The 22,657-nt window shown below is 43.5% G+C and overlaps 2 protein-coding genes across 4 annotated transcripts in view; both read right to left on the bottom strand.

The window, feature by feature from the left end:
- GNPTAB (N-acetylglucosamine-1-phosphate transferase subunits alpha and beta) overlaps positions 1-21,873 on the bottom strand; it is a 44,889-nt gene extending 23,016 nt beyond the window's left edge. Inside the window, exons 1-7 of one of the 3 annotated variants that reach the window (XM_053405926.1) lie at positions 21,606-21,873; positions 19,397-19,482; positions 11,304-11,423; positions 7,915-7,956; positions 5,907-6,112; positions 4,144-4,208; positions 3,411-3,545 (exon numbers count right to left, since the gene is read on the bottom strand). In XM_053405926.1, coding sequence (XP_053261901.1) covers positions 3,411-3,545; positions 4,144-4,208; positions 5,907-6,112; positions 7,915-7,956; positions 11,304-11,423; positions 19,397-19,482; positions 21,606-21,722 — 771 coding nt within the window. In that variant the 5' untranslated portion in view covers positions 21,723-21,873. Of the gene's footprint in view, positions 1-3,410; positions 3,546-4,143; positions 4,209-5,906; positions 6,113-7,914; positions 7,957-11,303; positions 11,424-19,396; positions 19,483-21,261; positions 21,417-21,605 lie in introns of those variants that run through there. The other 2 variants (XM_053405928.1, XM_053405927.1) reach the window with 2 other exon arrangements.
- SYCP3 (synaptonemal complex protein 3) overlaps positions 1-22,657 on the bottom strand; it is a 171,808-nt gene that overhangs the window by 38,186 nt on the left and 110,965 nt on the right. The window lies entirely within an intron of this gene.

The raw sequence follows: 22,657 nt of genomic DNA, 5'->3' as shown, positions 1-22,657 counted from the left end.
GTTCAGAAGTTTTCACTTCCAGTTTTGGTTAACAGCAGTTAGCTGTTTCGTCAAAATTTGACATGCTCCAGTTAATTTTAGCAATGGTTTGTTTAAAACACAAACCCAAGAGAGAAACAAATTCTCACAACCACCTGAGTCTATTCATGCCAAATGAGTTATGGAAATGTAAAAAATTGTCTTTTCATAGGCCGTATGAGTAAGCAAGCTTCTTGGCTCTAGGGCAGGGCTGGAGCAACCTGCGACTTTCCAGATGTTGCTAGACTACAATGCCCATCATCATAACCACTGGCAATGCTAGGTGGGGCTGATGGGCACTGGAGTCCAACAAACTCTGGAGAGCTGCAGGTTCCCCACCCCAGTGAAAGGCATTCCTGAATCAAACTGTACTACACACTCACCCCTTTACTACCCTTTTCATTTAGAACAAACCACAGTTCGATTAGAACAAACCACAGTTTATGAAGCTGGATCAATTCAACATAAGTAGCAAGGAAATTTTGTCCATGGTATGATTATTTCCCACCTAGTCATTTTGATAGGTTGGCATCCTATTTGCAAAATCTAACAATTCCAAAACACAAAGGTGCTTTCACTTACGCAAGATTAAATATACTGCCTTTGGCTGTACTTGAGGGTCAGTTTCAAAAAATTCCACCAGAAAAACGCTTATGTGGCAGTATTGAGTCAGTGGCTCATGTGCTTCTGGCTTGCACTCTTTATAAAGATTTGAGGAGTGAGGTTATTACCACTCTATACTGCCCCATACCAGGTCGTTCAATCATTGCTACTGTGTCCTTTCTTCTAGCTGATCAAGATAACTAGGTGACAGCAAAAACTGCAAAAAATTTAGCAGGGGAAATTAGATTAAGTTCCCTTTATTTATTGATGTAAACCTCCAGAATGTATTTTATATAGTTAAGTTTTCACCTCTATCTTCAGTGCATTGTATTTTATTGTATTGCTATGGCTAGTGGCTGACGCAAATAAAGATTCTTAATTTTTTATTTTAAACCACAATTCATTGGGTTCAGAGAAAAGATCAAGCTGTGGTTAATAATTAGACGTCACTTTTGGCCCTGCACAACTTTGAAAGGTTTGCCAGAAGAGAATGTGGCCCTTGGGATGAAAAGGTTTTCCCGCCCTAATATAGACTGCAGTTAAAATCCAGAAAATAGCCTCCAGTTTCTAACACAGCCTGTACAACATACTACAATATTATAAGCATGATTAATCCTTAAAGTTGTCTATAAATAACATTATTGCCACAGGCTTCAGCTCTAGCACTTTCAGGAAGAGGTATCAGAAGTTACTAGAATCAAGTTTAAATATAGTCGTGGAACAAAGTGTATTGCTTGGCATCAATCTATTGTCATATATTTAGTCTGTGAGCACCTTGCAGCCAAAATTCAGCCACCAGAATCAAATATTGAAGGAACTGTGATGTTTTAAAAAATGAGTATCATGGAAAGTCCTTCCCACACACAGCACCCCAGATTTGTAGCATGCAAAAATCGCAAGACAGATATGAAAGTTTTGAGTAACAGCTACAGTGGGAATGTTTGGACAAACACTGGGTTTCAAACTTTATAGCAAAAAAAGAGAAATGAATCACTCCTTCATTTTTGTGTATGGTAGGTAAATAGCTACAATGGCACTGAAATACTGGTTTAACAGCACTGAACTCTCTGGCTCAAGAAGGGCATAAGCTTGGAATATTTATTTTTAGGTCACCTTTGCAAAACCTTGGGCCAAACATTCACAAAGATTTGAAAAGAGGAGGGTGACACCTAGTGGCCAATTGCCGATTTCTACGCAGTGTTGCAATTTCGGACTATGGCATTAAATGAAACAAATTATTTGTTTCAATGGTACCAACTTTTTCTTCCAACTTCCAATGCCTTGGATTGGAACTGGATTGGATTTCTTTTCTTACAGAATTTCATTGTTCTGCTCAAATGCAAAATTGTGCAATTTAAATTGATTGCAAGACATTCATTCCATCAATCCGTACCGTTAAAGAGAAGACCAGCTTGAGGTGCAACAATATAACAGCTAAATAGGCACTCAAATAATCAGACTTGTATCCAGTTTTGAGAGCAGAAACACAACATTACTTGGGGTTTAACTATTGCAATAGGGAACAATTTAATAGAACAGTTTTCTTGTAGTAAGGATTTAACAAAGTCATCTGAGCAAGGATAATGGCTGGGATCCAACGAACTACACACTAACGTCTGGGTGCCTAAGGGCACTTTGGGGCGGAGTTCCTCAAACATCAGCCTAGCAGGCTGCATACCACTTTTGAAACCAAAAGATGCTTGTAAGATGGCTCTGCTGTTCAAAGAGTGAGGAGGATGGGGAAGACCAAAATCCCACTGGGATTGCCCAAGCTCTTTAAGTCATTAACTCACAAAAAATGATGGGAGTAGCTGCACAGATCCTATAAGTTATATCCGATGTGCAAGCATATGGTTCTATACATAGAGCACATAGGGCATGCATGCAACTTTGAATTCAGTCCAACCAGATGTGTGTTGACCAACACTGTTAGGCAGAATTTTTTGCGAATTCAGTTTAGAATAATGCAGCAAACTGTTTTGCAAAGCACGTCAAGGATATTTATTGGGCTAATGCAAAATTGGGCATATGCAGGTACATAATTTACATTTCCAGTGGCTTGTAATTCAGGGTGCCAGAGCTCATAGAATTGTGGAGTTTGGGAAGGTCTTGTAGGACCCTGGGGCTGTGTACACACCATATGCTTAAAACGACCACCCAAAGGATCATGGGAACTGAAGTGTGTTATGGGTGCTGGGAAACGCAGTTCTGTGAGAGGTAAGCTACAGTTCCCAGGATTTGGAGTGGGGATGGTGCTTTCAATTTTTGGGGCATATGCAGAACTAGACCAGGGGTCGGCAACCTAAGGCCCATGGGGGTCGTTTAACCGGCCCACAAGCTACCCGCTCGGCGAGTCCCTGCACACTGCGCTAAACCGGCACAGCGCAGCACAGGGACTCGCTTCCGTGGCACCGGAAATCGCGTCTGCGCAGATGCAGGAAATTGCAGGCGTGTGCAAGATCCAGCCCACAGAGGGATCTCCGCTGGAGTGAACAGGCCCAGGTGAGGTAAACCTTGCCAACCCCTGAACTCGACCAGCCTCCTGGATTTCCTACCTCAAGCAGGCCATCTCCAACAGAATTTTTAGTTTGCAGCCAAAGTTTTCAAATCAGGATTTGGCATCTTTTGAATAACCTATGAGACTACTACAATGGTAAATGAATACTGTAACAGCATAGGAGAAAATCATTTTGATTTGTGTGCAAGGAGAAAATGATTTTTAGCAGAAGGTTTACTCCATTATTCACAATCATCTGCTAGATTTTGCTCTTATCCTTGTTGACACTTACCTGCTTTATCTTGGAAGCGAGGTTTTCAGGCAGTTTTGCTCTTAGTTGATTTGTCTCTTTGAATGTAAGTGGAAATCCTTTCAGGAAAACTAAGTCTTGCATTATTACTAAACCAGGAACTTCTTTGTCTGTAGTCTGCAAGTAAGGGAATTTATTATTTACTTAATTCTCTTTTTAAAGGACTAACACTTTTTTCCCCATTGTGCCCCCCAGGGGAGAACTCACGCTTTTAGCATGAGAATTTTACTTACAAGCTATTACAGCAGTTATGGAAATATTACAGCAAAACAAAGAATTTTTAGAAACAGGACCTTGCATCCAAGCAAGGATCCAAACTTTCTAGTATATATAAAGGTAAAGGTACCCCTGATGGTTAGGTCCAGTCGCGGACGACTCTGGGATTGTGCGCTCATCTCGCTCTATAGGCCAAGGGAGCCGGCGTTTGTCCACAGACAGCTTCCAGGTCATGTGGCCAGCATGATTAAGCCGCTTCTGGCAAACCAGAGCAGTGCACGGAAACGCCGTTTACCTTCCCACTGGAGCAGTACCTATTTATCTACTTGCAGTTGATGTGCTTTCGAACTGCTAGGTGGGCAGGAGCTGGGACCGAACAAAGGGAGCTCACCCCGTTGCGGGGATTCAAACCGCCGACCTTCTGATCAGCAAGCCCTAGGCTCTGTGGTTTAGACCACCTTTCTAGTATATATACCAACATCATTTTAAAGGAACATACCAAATAGCCTCTCCACACTGCTTGCTTGCTGCTTTCCTTTAACATCTGAGAATGGACATCCTCGGCTGGAATATTCAATAATTCAAATCACAGGTCAAAACTTTTACAGAATACATACTGCATAATTTGTACTGCATACATACAGAATACACTGCATAATTTGTAAATAAAAACTCTTTTGAGATCTCACATATACTTGCTATGGGACACTTTGAAGTTTTCTCTTACAATCCAGTGCTATATAAATTTTATGAAATAAACATTTTTTAACAACACCACTGCAGAATGGGGATAACTTGCCCCCGAACCATCAGAGTTGGTTATTTACTGTATTTTTTGCTCTATAAGACGCACCAGACCACAAGACACACCTAGTTTTTGGAGGAGGAAAACAAGAAAAAAATATTCTGAATCTCAGAAGCCAGAACAGCAAGAGGGATCACTACGCAGTGAAAGCAGCAATCCCTCTTGCTGTTCTGGCTTCTGGGATAGCTGCACAGCCTGCATTCGCTCCATAAGACGCACACACATTTCCCCTTACTTTTTAGGAGGGAAAAAGTGAGTCTTATAGAGCAAAAAATACGGTAATTTCAAAGCCAAATGCAATATTTGTTAGTCAATGGAAGAAACAAATCACAATGCCACAGTCCCATGATGAGGGGTTTTCTTTCCATCAGCTATTGCCAACAGAAGAAGAAGTAAGAAAATATGTTTTATCTGGAGGGTGGGACCTTTAACAAAATGTTGCAGTATGAAGGATTCCAGCAGCTCCATTTAATGTCCCTCCTTCCCTTTTCCAACACTTTCTCCCCAAAGAAAGTCCTCACTGGGCTATTTTGTGTGAATTAGCTTCGAGACTAAGTTCAAGGTGCTGGTACAAAGTCCTATGCTACTTGTGACCAGGATACCTAAAAGACTGTCTCGACCCTTATATAGTCATCTGATTACTGTGCTCTGCAGACGATGACCTCCTACAGATACCAGGCAACCTGTTCCATGTGACCTAGGAATTTGGCCTTTAATGTGGCAGCACCTAATCTTTGGAACTCACTCTCACATATTACTTTTGGGTGCCTATTGAAGACCTTTCATTTCCAACAAGCCTTTTAAGTAGAGATTTTTTTTAATCCCAGTGCCTCTGTTGGACACGGAATTGCTTTTAATGTTAAAATTGCTCTGGGGTGTTTTATGGGAAGCACTTCATAAACAAAATAAAAATAAATACAGCTACCATCAAGATGCACCCGTCTCAAGGGACTAGAAAGGGAATTTGAACAACAGGCTACGCAACACCTCACCTCATCATGAAAGCAAAATGCAGAGCACTGAGGGAACAGTTACAACATGGTCCACATTTTGCCCAAGGCAAAACCTCTCTGCTGCTGTTGTTGAAAAATTAAGAAACTAATATTATTCTCCAAATAAAGTAAGTGGTAATGTCATGTCATTTTTATTAAGGAGGCAGCACCAACACCGATATTTTTGCGTATAAACTGGGGGACACCAAATCACTACGTGTACATATTTCTCTACATATACTTAGATCAAGTTTCTGGAACATTTAAGGGGGGACCTTATTTTTAGGACACATTCTCCTCTGCCTACTAAGTTTATCTACTGACATCCTTTAATCATTGCAACAACAGGAGGAGGAGGAGAAGGAAATCCCCTAGAGAAGAGTCCCCTGAAACAGCAGTAATCCTATGGTAAACTAAAACCATATGTTGCCAATTAGTGGGAGAAGACTTAAAATAGATCCTTACCTTCTTTAGAACTGTCAAAAACAACTACAGTAACGTTGGTGGAAGGGTTCTTTGGCTTGGCAACCAGGAATATATTGTTGGCAGATCTCAGCAGGGGATAGACAGAGGGCAGGTCCTTAAGAGTGATGTTGCTGCACAAAGCTGGATCCAAGATGAGCATTGGCACTTTTATGCAGTGTGTCAGTAAACACTCCAGTTGCTTCTCGCTAGGATCAAGACAGCAAAAGTCAGGCATACTCTCAGGTTCAAAGCTGCACGTGGCTATTCAAGCTTTGACTAGCTTTTGATAAAGAAGCACACACACACACCAATAGTGTTGCCTGCTCTCTGTTTATTCATATTTTGCAGAAATATATCACAGGTCAAATCTATACTTAAAGTAATCATTTCTTTAAATATTTGTCATGTGTCACAGTATACTACAGGGGTTCCCTGTGGTCCATGAGCTTCATTCAGGCTGTCCATGGCCTTTCTGCGGATCTGTGGCTGTAGACGGGAGATAGCAGGTCCTGCATATTAAATATTCATATTGATTTTTTAAACTGCCTTTTATTGCTTCTTTTATTTCTTATGTATTTTATTGGTACGACAATTTTATTTCCACCATACAGCACCCAGCACAGGGCACTGAAATTACCACAACAGGCAAAAAAAGTTATTAAGTGGTCTGCCAAGAACCTCAGCCATTTTCAAGTTGTCCGGGGTAAGAGGACCATTGCTGTATTGCATACAGCCTTTCTAGGGTGCCCAGCCTGATAAAATACAGAAGCCAGAAATAAATGAAGTAGAAAGCAGTCTATGTTCTGTACCATGAGAGCAATTTGGCAGCTGCTAGTTGGGTTTACATGGGCCTTGTTGCTCACCTCATTAACCTTTCTCTTACAGTTAGAGGTAACAATGAAACATGCCTTCACATTTTGAGGTTGTGTCCATATGGTGGACATCACCCATATTGCTTTAGGTGTGTGTGGATCATTGGGAATAACTACAAAAGCCTGATTTTTGAGTGAGCAGATAGGGAATGAGGCAGAAGGCCTTCTTGGTAGTTGTGTCCGCCCTGTGGAACACCCTCCTGTGAGATGTCAAAGAGATAAACCATTATATGACTTTCTGTCAACATTTAAAGACAGCACTGTTTCGGGACACTTTTAATGCTTGAAATTTTGTTGTATTCCTTTATATTTTGTTGAAAGCCACCCAGAGTGGCTGGGGCAACGTAGTCAGATGGGCGGGGTACAAGAAATAAAACAAAACAACAACAATAATAATTTAAAAATGAATTGCCGTATTTTTCGCTCTACAGGATGCACTTTTCCCCCTCCTAAAATTAAGGGGAAATGTGTGTGCATCCTATGGAGTGAATGCAGGCTCCTTGGCTTCAGCGATAGCATCGCAAAGCCTCCGAAGCGCAGAAGGAGAGCTCCCCCCACGCTCCGGAGGCTTCATGTTGCTTTCGCTAAAGCCGCCTGAAGCCCCCAGAGCGCAGCGGGAACTATCCGCAAGCCTTCGGAACGCAGCAGGAGTTCTCGCTGCACTCCGAAGGCTTGCGGATAGCCGCCTGAAGCCTGGAGAGCGAGAGGAGTTGGTGCACACTGATCCCTCTTGCTCTCCAGGCTTCGCTTGAGAGGCGCTGCACAGTTTTCCCTCTCTGCGCAGCGCCCCTTCAGCGAAGCGGGAGGAGAAATGGAAGGGGCTCCGTTTCTCCTGCCGCTTCGCTGAAGGGGCGCTGAGCAGAGAGGGGAAGAATTTTTTTCCCCCTGTTCTCCCCCTCCTATGGTCCAGTGTGTCCTATGGTCTGGTGCAACCTGTGGAGCGAAAAATACGGTATTTACTTTAGAACACGAGGAAAAGTGTACCAGTTTTGTCCTACCCCTTGATCATGGCTATTTTAAATGTTACTTCACTCACTTGAAATTACAGTGTCAGTTAAGGTTCACACAGTAATTAATACATTGATAGTTGAAAGCCTTTTAAACAAAAAACATGAAACACCTATATTATTTCTTACCTTTTCTTAGTTGGTTCAGTTGTATTCTTTCCAAGAATTTCCCTAAAATACAAGTAAACGCGTAACTATTAAATCCCCCCTGAATTAACATATACACCCAAAATGCACAAAGGTTCTAGTTACTCTCATCACCCTGTAGACAGTAACAGAATCTCAATAACCTGAGTTTTTGCACACAAAACCCAGAAGTAGCAGAATATGTCACAGCATCAAACCTCTCCCATTCATACCACCTATTAGGACACAGAAGCAATTCAAGCACAGGTGCTTCAGTTAAAGAATTGAGAGCCGTGTCCGATAAATCTACAGGATGAATGGCCAATTTAATTACATCCCCACAAATGAAGGCTGCTGAAACACACTTCAATATGGCAGCTTCCCACAGAGAGCATAAGGCCTGCAACCAGCTAACCTCTAGGATTAATTGGACTGTGGCAGGGCATAAATGTTTACGTTGGCTATTGCTGCAGAGACTCTCAATCGAACTGGACAATCCATGAAGCAAATCGATTACAAACTTTTGTGATCCTTGCAAAGATCCACAAACGCATTGAAGAGTTTTCCAGCACCATTCACATGACACCATAACATTGCCTTCCAGATGCTTCCAGATGTTCATAGCATCCTTGGTCATTCTATGAATCCAAATGTAGCTATAGCCTCTATATAGTTCACTGTTTGGAGCACTCTGAACTAAGGCAAGAATCAGGGAGCCTCCTCTTTAGTGAGAACAAGAAGACTTTCACAGTCGCACTCAAGCCAAGTGATCAGGGCCAGCTGAACTTACAAAACATTGTTTTCATGTTACCTGCTTGCAAGAATTATTGGCACCCGAGAAAGCAAAATGCCATGCCCCGATACAATACTCTCTGAAAAGAGAGTCTTATATGTGGGAGATGTACATGCTGCAGATATGAATCAACTTGCTAATCTCCCACATGCGAGTCCTTTTTCAAATATTACACCAGAAGCACAAAACAGGCAACATGCAAAATTCTCTAACATGAAGTATCTAGATGTTTCCTTCCAATTGACACTGGATGGGCAAGAATAGAAACAGGTAAGAACAAGGATAGACCAACGGCAAAAGCCAATCTTACTAATTTATTCACCTGCAAAAGCCTATGGCATCTTAGGGAGGTTCACTTCCTTCTGGCAAAACCTTGGGCTGTATCCAACAAAGTCCTACTCACAGTAAACCCATTAAAATTAATGGGCATGTTAGCAAATCTCTACAGCTGCAGCACATGCTGTAACCTTCCAACAGTTTGACTTCACCCCCAAAGGCGTGCACCTCTATGGTCTCCCAAGGCAGATGGATGCCAACCAAGTTAGTCGTGTTTATTAGTTTCAATGGATCTACTCTGAGTAGGACTAAAACTGGACACAACCCAATTGTTTGTTTTCTTTTTCTTTTCTTTTCTTTATAAAATATTTATTAGAGTTTTACAAAAAGCAGAAAATTACAGAATAAAAAGAAAACAAGAGAAAAAAGAAAAATACAAAAAATACAAAAATACATAGAAAAAAGAAAATACAAAATACAGAAAAAGTAAATAGGAAAAGTTAAAAACAAATCCATTTTTTTTTCACATCTTGAATTTCGTTTATTTCCCTGACCTCCTCACACCTCCCTTTTTTGTATTCCCGTTCACATAGTCAGTTCAGCAAATCCTTACCCTCTTTCATTTATCTTAATTCTATATCTCAACATATTATAACTATATATTTTCATCTGTTATCAATCCATTTTTACATATTCTTATTAACCTTATTGCTAATGCCACTTAATTTCAATCCAGCATCATTTTAACATTCATTAATTTTACAATGTTTCTGCAGATAGTCTTTAAATTTCTTCCAATCTTCTTCCACCAACTCTTCTCCCTGGTCTCGGATTCTGCCAGTCATTTCCGCCAGTTCCATATAGTCCATCACCTTCATCTGCCACTCTTCCAGGGTGGTTAAATCTTGTGTCTTCCAATACTTTGCAATGAGTATTCTTGCTGCTGTTGTAGCATACATAAAGAAAGTTCTATCCTTCTTTGGCACCAATTGGCCGACTATGCCCAGGAGAAAGGCCTCTGGTTTCTTCAGGAAGGTATATTTAAATACCTTTTTCATTTCATTATAGATCATCTCCCAGAAAGCCTTAATCTTTGGGCACGTCCACCAAAGGTGAAAGAATGTACCTTCGTTTTCTTTACATTTCCAACATTTATTATCGGGCAAATGATAGATTTTTGCAAGCTTGACTGGTGTCATGTACCACCTGTATATCATTTTCATAATATTCTCTCTCAGGGCATTACATGCCGTAAATTTCATACCTGTGGTCCACAACTGTTCCCAGTCAGCGAACATAATGTTATATCCAACATCTTGTGCCCATTTAATCATAGCAGATTTAACCGTTTCATCCTGAGTATTCCATTTTAACAGCAAGTTATACATTCTTGAAAGTATCTTTGTTTTGGGATCTAACAGTTCTGTTTCCAATTTTGATTTTTCCACCTGGAAGCCAATTTTTTTGTCCAAATTGTAAGCCTCCTGTAATGGCTTTAGGGGTTGCTTGTGCGTAAATAGCCGCCGCTCTGGGCTAGGTTGGCTGGTTAAACCATTTCTCGCTGGACAGCCATCCACTCCGTGGCTGTTCAGTCGCTGGCAGAATCCGTCAGTGGGCGTTTCTTAAACCTTTTCCAACATAAAAGTTGTTTTGACACCCAGTCTCCTCCTACTCTCCCTGCGCGGAAGTCTTCTGCGCAGGGAGGGCGTGGGTAGAGGAGGACCTGTGCTCTCCCCGCTGGTGTCCAGTGAAGAGTCCCGGAGCCTGCTCTCTGCTTCCCCCATTGGCCCCCCTCTATCCCTGGTGTAGCGCTGATTTTCTTCCCCAGTAGGAGACTTGCCTCTCTCCCTGCTTGGCCCCTCTCCAGCATCGTTGTAGGGCCTCGCCGCCTCCTCTAGTTCCGATGGCAGTTCCCTGACATCCCCCTTATTTGGTAATAGTGAAGCCAGTCTCGCACTTTATCTTTTAATTTCTCAAAACTCTGCAATTTCAATTTGTCTCCTTCTTGTTCCAAAATTTCCCAATATTTCGGCCATTTGGCCTCCATATTGAGCTTTTTCTGAGCCTTTGCTTCCATCGGTGACAACCACCTTGGGGTTTTATTTTCAAGTAAGTCTTTATATCTTATCCAGACATTAAACAATGCTTTCCTGACAATATGGTTTTTAAATGCTTTGTGCGCTTTGACCTTGTCATACCACAGTATGCTGAGCTGCCCTGGCTGGAGGTAAGAAAGCAAACAATTGTGGTATACCAATTGTTTGTTTTCTTACCTCCAGCCAGGGCAGCTCAGCATACTGCGCATGCAGAGAAATGTTCTTACCTCATCATTCTCTGTTCTTCCTCCATCTGTTTCCTCACTTGCTGCAGTTCCCTGATCAGCTCAACATCTGTGCCATTCACCCAGGTGTACACCACATCAATAGGCATTGGCAAGCAAAGCCTATAAGAGAAATCCCATTAAGAGAGAGAAACCAGCTCAACCTGTCCAGGCTTAAATTGAAATGCAATTTACAGCAGCACAGATTACGTTCACCTGCAACCAGTCAGTTGAAACTCATGGATTTCAAATGATAAACTTGTTCCATTATGTCTGGCATAATCAAAACATTCAGTTGTTTCTTCATCAGTTTCTCATTTTTAATCAATGTGCTTCTGCAACACCACACATTAAAAATACACTTACTCTGGTCATCATCCTGCTCCCTTTTTGCCTGCATCTAGAGATGACAAACCTAGACAGCATCTTAAAAAGCAGAGACATCACCTTGCCGACAAAGGTCCGTATAGTTAAAGCTATGGTTTTCCCAGTAGTGATGTATGGAAGTGAGAGCTGGACCATAAGGAAGGCTGATCGCCGAAGAATTGATGCTTTTGAATTATGGTGCTGGAGGAGACTCTTGAGAGTCCCTTGGACTGCAAGAAGATCAAACCTATCTATTCTTAAGGAAATCAGCCCTGAGTGCTCACTGGAAGGACAGATCCTGAAGCTGAGGCTCCAATACTTTGGGCACCTCATGAGAAGAGAAGACTCTCTGGAAAAGACCCTGATGTTGGGAAAGATTGAGGGCACAAGGAGAAGGGGACGACAGAGGATGAGATGGTTGGACAGTGTTCTTGAAGCTACGAACATGAATCTGACCAAACTGTGGGAGGCAGTGGAAGACAGGAGTGCCTGGCATGCTCTGGTCCATGGGGTCACGAAGAGTTGGACATGACTAAACGACTAAACAACAACAAAAGAAAGGTTCTTCAAACTTGTAACTTTTTATGTTCTTTCCTTCCAATGACCCTTCATGCAGTATCTCTCAAACACTTATTTTTGAGTTTGGATCCCGATTCTTATATGTATAGTGCTTTTAGAGCAGGAGATACATAAATAAAACCTACATCTACCATACTAACCCCCCCCCAAAAAACCCCCACCTCTCATAGCAGATTGTGCAGAGCTCCTTGCACAGGGTCGTATGTGCATGCTACCCATCGCTGTGTGCAAAGATCCATGGAAGAGGCCACTCATCTCCCACATTAATCATAAACAAGAATGGGATTATAATGTGGCAAGTGGGGAAGCAGGTCTCCTCAACAAATCCAGCATGGATCTGTTAGGCTCCTCTCCTGCAAGGCATTTAATCTATGGCTGGTGTGGAGAGAAAGGGTCCCAGCTGACTCAGGAACCCAAAAAGTTTGTTTCCCTCTTCTAGGTGTTCCATGGTCTTCCCCAGGGTTTGACAACCACAGTCTTAATTCCAAAACTCAGCCCTTGATTCAGGAGTTCAGATCCTAATTTATAACTCTGGAAAACTCTTATGAGAAGTAGGAGGGGCAAATCACATTTTCTGCTCACACATCCTGCCCAAGTTCAAAACCAGTATGGATTTTCAAACTTAATGTAACATTTTCCACCTATGGCTTCTGTCGAAACCGTTCTAAAAATACTTATGCGGAGGAAAACAATGTGTCACAACCAGCCACTCATGATTTATTCCAGCTATGTCATTGCTTGTGTTAAATTGGCCAAAGATACATCCTGACTGTTTTTCCTCACTTTGCCACAGCCAGACCCCCTGCACACCCTGTTCTAATACACATAGTGCCAGTTCACATGCAGTCCCTCCTGGTGCCTATGATCAGCAAATGTCCAGGAAGGGAATTAGGGAGGCCTCATTCCTCCACCCACAGATATACAAAGGAAAGAATGTTAAGAGTAGCCCTACCGGTTTAAAATAAAGGTCTATCGAGCCCAGCATTCTGTTCCCACAACAGCCAATCAAGGAAGCCCACAAGCACAACAGATCACTTCCGACTGTGATCCCAAATATTCCGAGGAACGCCAGAGCAAACCTATATGGCCATCATGACGAGTGGCCACTGATAGCCTTATCTTCCATGAGTTTGTAAAATCCCCTTCTAAAGTCACCCAAGTTGGTAGCGATCACTACCGTTGCAGTGAGTTCCATAGTTTAACTACTTTGCAGTGCAAGAAGAGTTTGATTTGATACCCCACTTTGTCACTACCCTAAGGAGTCTCAAAGCGGCTAACATTCTCCTTTCCCTTCCTCCCCCACAACAAACACTCTGTGAGGTGAGTGGGGCTGAGAGACTTCAGAGAAGTGTGACTAGCCCAAGGTCACCCAGCAGCTGCATGTGGAGGAGCGGAGACGCGAACCCGGTTCCCCAGATTACGAGACTACTGCTCTTAACCACTACACCACAGGGCTTCCTTTCATCTACATGTTTTGTAAAAACCACAGCATGCTGCTGCCCCTGGACCTCCTTACAATCTGTCCATCATCTGCAAAAAGAGCATACAAATGGCACTCACTGGCCCCTGAATGTATGCAGGTACAGCTCTGTTCATACTAAATAATCTACAAAGCGAGGAAAAGGGGCTATGAGGGCAATGAGGGGCATTCTGTGGGGCCCCCCAAATTCCCCATGTCCTAAATCAGGCTTCCTGAACCTCGGCCCTCCAGATGTTTTTGGCCTACAACTCCCATCATCCCTAACTAGCAGGACCAGTGGTCAGGGATGATGGGAATTGTAGTCTCAAAACATCTGGAGGGCCGAGGTTGAGGAAGCCTGTCCTAAATTATCTGAGATCCAGTTTACCGCATTGGATTACATGTACTTTGTTTTCCTGTTTATCAATAAATAGTGTGTGAGAGTTCAGTAGATATTTAATAAGTATACTTCATAGGGGTAGTTGCCTTTTAAAAAAAGTTAAATTACGATGCCTAAAGTTGTAAAAGTTAATTCTAGCTTCAAAACTGCCTGGTTTGACCGGCTTTATATCCATTCGTTTGCATCTACTTTTGCAGCCTTAGAAAAGGAAAATTCTCCATCTCCTATCACTGCATGAGGATTCTTTTCAGGACCTGCTAGCTAGATGGAGAAAATTTGCACCCAGAACCCTGCATGAATTGGCTTACAGGTGAATCTTTTCCTTACAAGCTTGCTGCTGCACCATTATCAAAGCCCTGTAACACGTGTGCAATGGTTCTGCAACACCTTATTTTATCTTACAAAAACATAGTATCCTGGGATATTCTTAATACCCTGCTACACCCCAAATTAGCCGTGCCTCTTAATGATAAATAATAGATTTTGTTCAGTAGCTGGAACATGACCCACACAGCTGTATAAATGGAAGGTTTGCTTTGGCCAAATAACAACAGTTTTTTCAAGAGCTAATCCAGATGGACAAGTGTCTCAAGTTAAATCGGGCATCCCTAGAGAGTTTAATTTTAGTTAAGGAAAATTAAAACATTTATTGTGTCTGCCCAATCCTTGAAATGCTGGCAAGCCATCCTAGACCACCAATTATCCACAAACAATTTATTTTTAATCATCTGGCTCATGCAAAGAGACTGGCAGACACTTAGGACACAAAGGAAGGCATGAGACAGAAACAAATGGAAATTCCTTTCAGTCTGGTGGCGGCAGCAGATTTAAATACTGTTTCTGATCAGGAGGCGGTGCTGGCAGAGATGGAACAAAAGACGACTCTTGAAGGGCTCCATTATTTCCTCTTCCAGAAGGTTAAGAGAAGAGCACATAGCTCTTCAGGAAAGAGCCATAGCTTAGTGGGACAGAACCTGCTTTGCCTTCAAAAGGTCCCAGGTATAAACCACAGCATCTCTAGGTAGGGCTGGGAGACACAGTTGCTCTAAACCAGGGATGGCCCCAGCGGTTTCTAATCTTGCCCCATCAGTCATTTAGCCCATGAGGGCCACTACCCTGAACCCACATCCACCTGTCAATCTGCGGACATCACTTGTGATGTCAGCTGAGGGGTAGGAGGGTTCAATTCAGTCCTGTTCCCAGCAGGATTTAACCTCGGTTTGATAGCTGACAATTGGAAAGTTAAATTCTGCTCAGTTTGGATGTGAGCACCTGTTCCCTCCAGGAAACAGGAGTACACAGTCAAAGGAAGCATGAGAAAAACCTGTATACCTGTGATATGATAATCCAAACATAAACTGCGAACAACACTTGGGTGGAGATTATGGTTTATAATAAAAGATCTGTTCCATAGCAGATTCTGAGTTATCAATGCCAGTGTCTATTTTATTTATATACAGCCTTTCCCTATTTTATGTTCACTGCTTTGTCAGCCTGATGTATTTGCACAGAAAACCTTATTCCATCCTCTCTTGGCTACAGAACGGACCAGGACAATCTCAGATTAAAGGAGGCCTGTGAGCCCTTCTCCAAGTTTCCCCTTTTCACTTGGGCCAGCACTGCTTTCACCCAAGCATAAGTGTTATTTCAATGAGCTGTGAATGCTCCCAAATTGTCAGTGTTTTGAAATTTACGCTGCTGAAAGCCTCTGTGTTTCAAAAGGCATCTACACTCTCCATCAATGCATCTCCCAAGGGGCCAGGACAAGATAACCAAGGCTGCAAACCTAGCCACATGTAAATTCCACTTAAACCCACACTGAGCAAATTTAATCGCTCAGTTCAGACATAAAAATCACTATCACAAGAACTTTCTGACAGTAAGAGCTGCTCAGCAATGGAAAAGACTTCCAACAAGAAGTGGTGGGACTTTCCTTCCTTGGGAGATTTTTAAGCAGAGCTTTTAATCAAATGGCACTAGCTTCCAATGTCAAAGGCAGCCTCTGAACGCCAGCTGCAGCCACAAGCAGGGAAAGGACTGTTGCATTCAGTTCCTGCTTATGAGCTTCCCACAAGCATCTAGTTCAGGCGTAAGCAACCTAAGGCCCAGGGGCCGGATCTGGCCCAATCGCCTTCTCAATTCGGCCCACGGACGGTCCGGAAACCAGCACGTTTTTACATGAGTAGAATGTGTGCTTTTATTTAAAATGCATCTCTGGGTTATTTGTGGGGCATAGGAATTCGTTCATTATTTTTTTCAAAATATAGTCTGGCCCACCACATGGTCTGAGGGACAGAGGACTGGCCCACAGCTGAAATAGGTTGCTGACCCCTGATCTAGTTGGTCACTGTGTGACTCTTATGATGTTCTAAAAAACAAACCAGGAAACCAGTCTCTGCAGCTGCCACTTGTCTAAAGTACTGGAAGAGGTGAAAGAGAGGTACAGGTTGTGCTCCCAGTTCTCAGCTCTTCCTCCATTTCTCAGCCATAACAAATATTCCCAATATTAAACATATAATGAAGACGCCAATACCCCAAGGTGATGTTACGTTCTACACTGTAGTTTTCAGATATATAAAGATACTGTTACGTACAGGTCACGCAACCAGGAAGAGATAGGTCACTGCAGCCAACTGAAATATTAAGACTGATAACATCAGCCACATCCTCATTCGGCTGCGGTTTACAAAGGAAAAGAAAACCATTCATTGTTCTTCAACAATGAAAATAAATACTTTACTTGGTAGACAGGAGGTATACTAAGAGGTAGACAGGAGGTATACTATATTGTGAGTGCAAGGTATATCTGGGGATTTAAAATGTCTAACAGTGACTATATTTTCTGTGGAGAAGAATTACCACAAATGTTTCATAGCAACATGACCTCAAAGACTACATCCTGCTTTCAATGAAGATTACCTTTCTAGACAATTTTCCTGCTTTGCTGAAGTTTAGGGAGCCGATGCAATCACCCCCAAATTTATTTTGACTAATTACTTCAGAAAGAAAAAGAAGCTTGAGGATCACAATATTATAAATGCTAAAAGCTAATTTAAAAATTCACAGTTACTTACATCCTGTGGTTCTTGGGGGGGGGTGTATTAATGGCTGTTTGGAATTGAAGTCAGAAGACAGAAACAAGTGAGTAATCTTTATGATTCAAACTCAAACCTGGCATGACTATGACTTCTCCACCACAATCAAAACCAAATTAGTGAGCTATAACACATTTTACTGTTCCCATTTACATTCTTCTATTCCAATAGATTTCTAACAAAGTAATTAAATAATAAGGGGGGTGGAGTTGCAAATATACAGTAGGAGAGGTATGGCCATATGGATGAAAGAGAAAAAGCAGGTGGAAAGTGGAGCTGCAGAAGAGAGAAATTATTTCAGAAATGAGGTTAGGAAGGTGAAAAGGGAAGAAGAAAAGTTTGGATTTGATATACCACTTTATCACTACCCAAAAGAGTCTCAAAGCAGCTAACATTCTCCTTTCCCTTCCTCCCCCACAACAAACACTCTGTGAGGTGAGTGGGGCTGAGAGACTTCAGAGAAGTGTGACTAGCCCAAGGTCACCCAGCAGCTGCATGTGGAGGAGCGGAGACGCGAACCCGGTTCACCAGATTACGAGTCTACTGCTCTTAACCACTACACCACACTGGCTCTCCGGGAGCTTTGTAGTTGCACAGAGTGTGTTGAGGAAGGTCTAGAGCAGGGCCATGCATGGCCCGAGGGCTGCATGTGGCCCTCAATGCCTTCTTGGGTGGCCCTCAGCTACATTTGATGCCCCCCCCCATCTCAGCGCTCGGCTTTGGGAAGGAGGTGTGAGGGCTCTCCTCACAGGATCCTACAGTCATCCAGCCTCCTTCTGAAAGCCTTGTTAGTGGCTTCTCAGCTTTGGAAAGGAAGAGGCAGGATTCTAGGCCCCTTCCAGAGCCTCACGCCTCCTTCCCAAAGTTTGGCACCTCACTCACGTGGCTTTGGGAAGGCAGCACAAGGGCTCTCTCCCTGTTTCCCTGCAGGACACAGTAGCATGCAGCCTGCGGGCTCTATGTCAAAGTACTTTTGCAGCCACCCTGGCCTAGGGGGTTATCAGGGGGGGTTGGAGAGAGAAGCAAATAGGAGGACTGAGCCCCTCCTCCAATATTACAATATGATATTGAAAATCAGATGTAGCATATGCACAACTGACTACCCAGAGGTAATGGTGTATCCATTTTATCAAATACTTTGCTATCAGGTGGCCTGAACCTTTAATTGCTGAGATGAGGGCATTGCAATCAGACCAGCTGCAACTACAGACACTCCCTCTTTTAAAAGTGGTCCCTCGTTTATCATTGGCTCTTAGGGACAACATACTATTCTCTGAATAGGATGACTCATAGATCCTCTGCACCCCACGTCACCTCCAAAAACTGTGGAGAACTCAGAGGGAAGTCTCACACAATGTGCTGAGCTTAAAAACAAGCAAAAGTTTCCACCTGCTCCAAAGCTTCAGTGGAACACAAGAATCCTCTGCCACATGAGGAGGACTTTGGGGTGCAGGGACTCCCCTGAAGCATTAGGAAGGAGCAACGTGAGTCTCTTGCACTGCTTCCATCTGCCTGAGGCTCACAGAAGATTTGAGGAAAGGTGTGTTTAAGTGAAGCTGCATCACACCAAGGAGTCTGAGTTGAGGAGCAAGCCAAAACAGACAAGATACATTTCTCAGATGGATTTAACAATCAATCTCTCTTCTTCACCGGGAACTTTGGAAATTGTAGTTCTGTGGGGGGAATACACGGTGTCCTAACAACTTTCAATACCTTTCACAAACTACTGTTCCCAAGATTCTTTAGGGAAAGCCATGACTGTTCAAGATGGTATAATACAGTTTTAAATGTACAGTGCAGAAGGGACAATAGATACAAAGACTGCACACTTATATACAGGTTCAATGGAAAAGATGAACAGAATATCAAAGTGGCAGCCAAGCATTTGGAAAAGTTTTATCGCCATTTTCTGCAACCACACTTTTTCTTCTGCATTCTCCTCCACATCATCAGAAATCTGATTCATATATAGACTGTAGGAAGGAAGGAAGGACAGAAACATAGCAACATGCAGGCAAAGTTGTGGGCACTTTCCCCCACCATCGAAAACTGTTTCAGCAATGACAGCTTGAAGAAATGAAACGGTTGAAGGTGGGGAAAGAATGGGTTGTGCAGAGGTTAAACTGTGCTACTGTTCACCAATGCTTTCACAAACACAAGGAAGGGGGGAAACTGCCATTCTGGATCCGAGGCTTACCTGTTCTGAAATGATTTCCCAGCAACGTTGTCTCTATAAGAGTCAAACAAAACATGATACTGGTCCCGACTCCACTCTAGAACAACCTACAAAAGAAGGAGCATCTTATATCATACCCTAAAATGGTGATGCATTAGGTTGACATTTAAAATCAGTGGCATTGATCTTCAGGTGGTAGTATTGGGCAATCCCAAGCTATCATTATTTTACAGCAGTGAATCGATCATATACCAGAACTTTAGGTTTGCACATTTAAAGAAGATTAAAGCGTTCTTCCACCTCACTGCTGTTTGGAAAGTGACAGAAAATGCATTGAAAAGTGTGAGAAGAAAGAATTGCTAATGGGATGCAAACAAATCAGGATGAATGCTCAATAAACAAGTCATCTGGAGAGGCCAATGTAGAAAGAAGTGCAGGACCACTTACCCTTTAGCAAGGAATAAGTCAATGTTTGAGTTCCCTCCTCCTGAAAAGATTTCTACCAAGGCTACAGTCCTAACCCCACTCACTGGGAGTAAGCCCCATTGAATTCAACAGGACTTCCATCTCAGTAGACATGTTTAGGATTACACTGTAAGAAGAGCAAAGCTTAATCTGGTTTTTCCTGAAATTCTCCATTTTACTCACATAGACATGCAAACCTCAAGAGCCGTTCCAGACCATCCAAGCTATGTTGAAATTGTTTTTAGATGACTAAATTCTTTTTTACATCCATAAATTTACAAAATCTGCACAACTTGTCAGACTCAAGGACTCAATGTTCACATCTTATCTCACTTTCCCTCCCCTCCCCTGTCAGCAAGATAAATCGGGTGCCTCAATCCCACAAACTATTTCAATATGAAGACTTTATGTTGATAACTAGAGCACCAAAGTTTGCTACTGTGTTCATAGCTTGTTTAAGCTAAGAATATATGTTATTAAGCACATTAAGCACACTGAGGCCCAACACTGGAAATAGACAATGAGATAAAACTGACAAAGAACAGAGCAGGGACACATCAGATCACAAGATCTGCATGAACACAGGCATCAGAAACTGTCAAGATACGGAGTAGTTCCTCTGCAAGTATCACATGTATATTTTGGTGGAGTGGCAAGCACTATCTCGGGCCTATCTATTAACCACAGTCTCTGCTGACAGTTACCAAGTTTTGGTTGCCACCATTCACCAAGAAAAGGGACAAGTACACACACATATTCAATGCTGTATTGTTTTTAACACTCGATTGGAAGCCGCCCAGAGTGGCTGGGGAAACTCAGCCAGATGGGCGGGATATAAATAATAAATTATTATTATTATTAGACATTTTGCTTGTTCTTCCTCCAGCTGCAGTCGCCCTTCATGATTCTCCTTGTCGTTCTCCACCTCTTTGCTCCACTCCCAACCGCCCACACAGCAAAACTGCCTAGGTAACATCATAAAGTACTAGGAATAATCCTTACTAGTGCCTTGGCCAACCTGGTGCCCTCCAGATGTTTCGAACTACAATTCCCATCCACTCTGGTCAACACAACTATGCCTGCTGGGAGGGGTGATGGAAGTTGTAGCCCAAAACTTCTGGAGGAATAGAATATGGCGGAAGAAGAATGCTGGGAGACTATAGGAAACTGTGCAGTAGGTAATGTGGGCTATGAATAAAGAAAGGAAGTATAACAAATGCAAGGAGAAATCCAGAGAAAGGCAGGAGGAATGTAGGGGGTGGGTGCAATATAAATGAGAAAAAAATGGCAATTAAAGAGTGGCAAGGGAAACGATGTGCGTATAGAACAACGGGTGGGAGCTTCAGGAAGATGAGAAGGGCGCAGCACGTGCTGTAAATAAAGTTTCTGCTAAAATCTACGAGTCTTTAGGAGTCACATACCTACCAGGCCGAAATCCAACAGGCTGCAATCTTCCCGACACAAGGAGATGCAATGAAGGAGAAAATAATTGTGCCTGTAACGCAGCTGCTTAAATGCAGGGGAAAGGAAAGATGGCGGGGGGCGGGGGGACTGGAGCGGAGACGGGAAGAGGAAAACCGGGACTATCTGTCACCTGCAAGGTGGGAAGGAGGGAGGGAACCCTTAGCAGGATTTTAAGGGAAGTGCAGTCGGGAGAAGGATCCTGGAAGCGCGGCTGAGGGAGGGGATACTTGGGAGCGCTGCAAACAAAACAACCTCCCGGCTGGCGGCTGCTCCGGAGCGGGCCCCGCAGGTCTCCACTCACCTCTCCGAACTGCAGGGCAGAGACGATCATGAGGACGATTCCTCCGAGGCAAAGGCAAGGCCCATACCTGTGGGAGAGGCAGGTATAGGTCTGTCTCTGCAGGAGCTTCAGCAGCATGACCCGACGGCCACCATCACCCTACAAGCCCGTCGCCGCCGCCGGTGCCCACCTTCCTCTCTTGCGGCCGGCGGCCAATCCGAGCAGCAGCAGCAGCAACCGTCGCCCAACCCCGCTGCCGGGTGCATCCCAAAGGCCGCCGCTTCCGGGATCGGGCTCGACGGCGCCATCTACGGAGCCACGGCGCCACCTTCGGGCCTGCAGCTGCTGCTGCAGCGGGCGGGCGCCGCCGCTGCCACCTCCTCATACTCTTGCTGCGCGTTGCTCCGAGCAGCAGCGTGGAGAGTCTCCTTTTCTGCCCGGGGAAAAAGTCATGTGCTCGTCGGCCTTTTTTGCACGGTCTCGTGACCGCTGGTTAAAAAAAGGCCTTCTTCCTCGCAGTCTTTGAATTAAACAAATCAGTCTAAACCGCAAACGCCGCGTGAAGGCCTGCCCAGCCAAATGCAAGCGTTTTAAAAACAAGAAAAGGTTAAAAGGGATGGGAGGGCAGACACGGGTCTGTCCGTTCTCTCCACACACCCGTGTCCCTTGGTTCTGCCTCGTAGCGCTGCTAGGGTTCTTGGGGCACCGAAGGAAGCTGGAAAGTGGGGCGATTCAGTACAGGCAAAAACGGGAGGGGGCACTTATTCACACGGCGCGTGGGCGAACGGGAATCTGCTCCCACAGGGTGAGGCAATGGCCACCAACTTGGATGGCTGTCAAAGATTACAAAGATAGATGTAGGAAAGGGCTGGCTGGGGCAACCCAGGGAGATGGGCGGGGTATAAATAATAAAATTATTATTATTATTATTACTGATACTACTGTACTTCTAAACACGTGGCTGTGTTCTCCCTCCCCTCAGAATACCACTTGCTGGAAACCACAGCAGCAAAGAGTAGTCAGGTACTGTTTGGGGATTTCCTATAGGCATCTGGTTGGCCACTGTGAGAACA

The sequence above is a fragment of the Podarcis raffonei genome, chromosome 10 (assembly GCF_027172205.1).
Source record: "Podarcis raffonei isolate rPodRaf1 chromosome 10, rPodRaf1.pri, whole genome shotgun sequence".
NCBI classification, from domain to species: Eukaryota; Metazoa; Chordata; class Lepidosauria; order Squamata; family Lacertidae; genus Podarcis; species Podarcis raffonei.
This window is presented reverse-complemented; position numbering and strand designations above follow the sequence as displayed.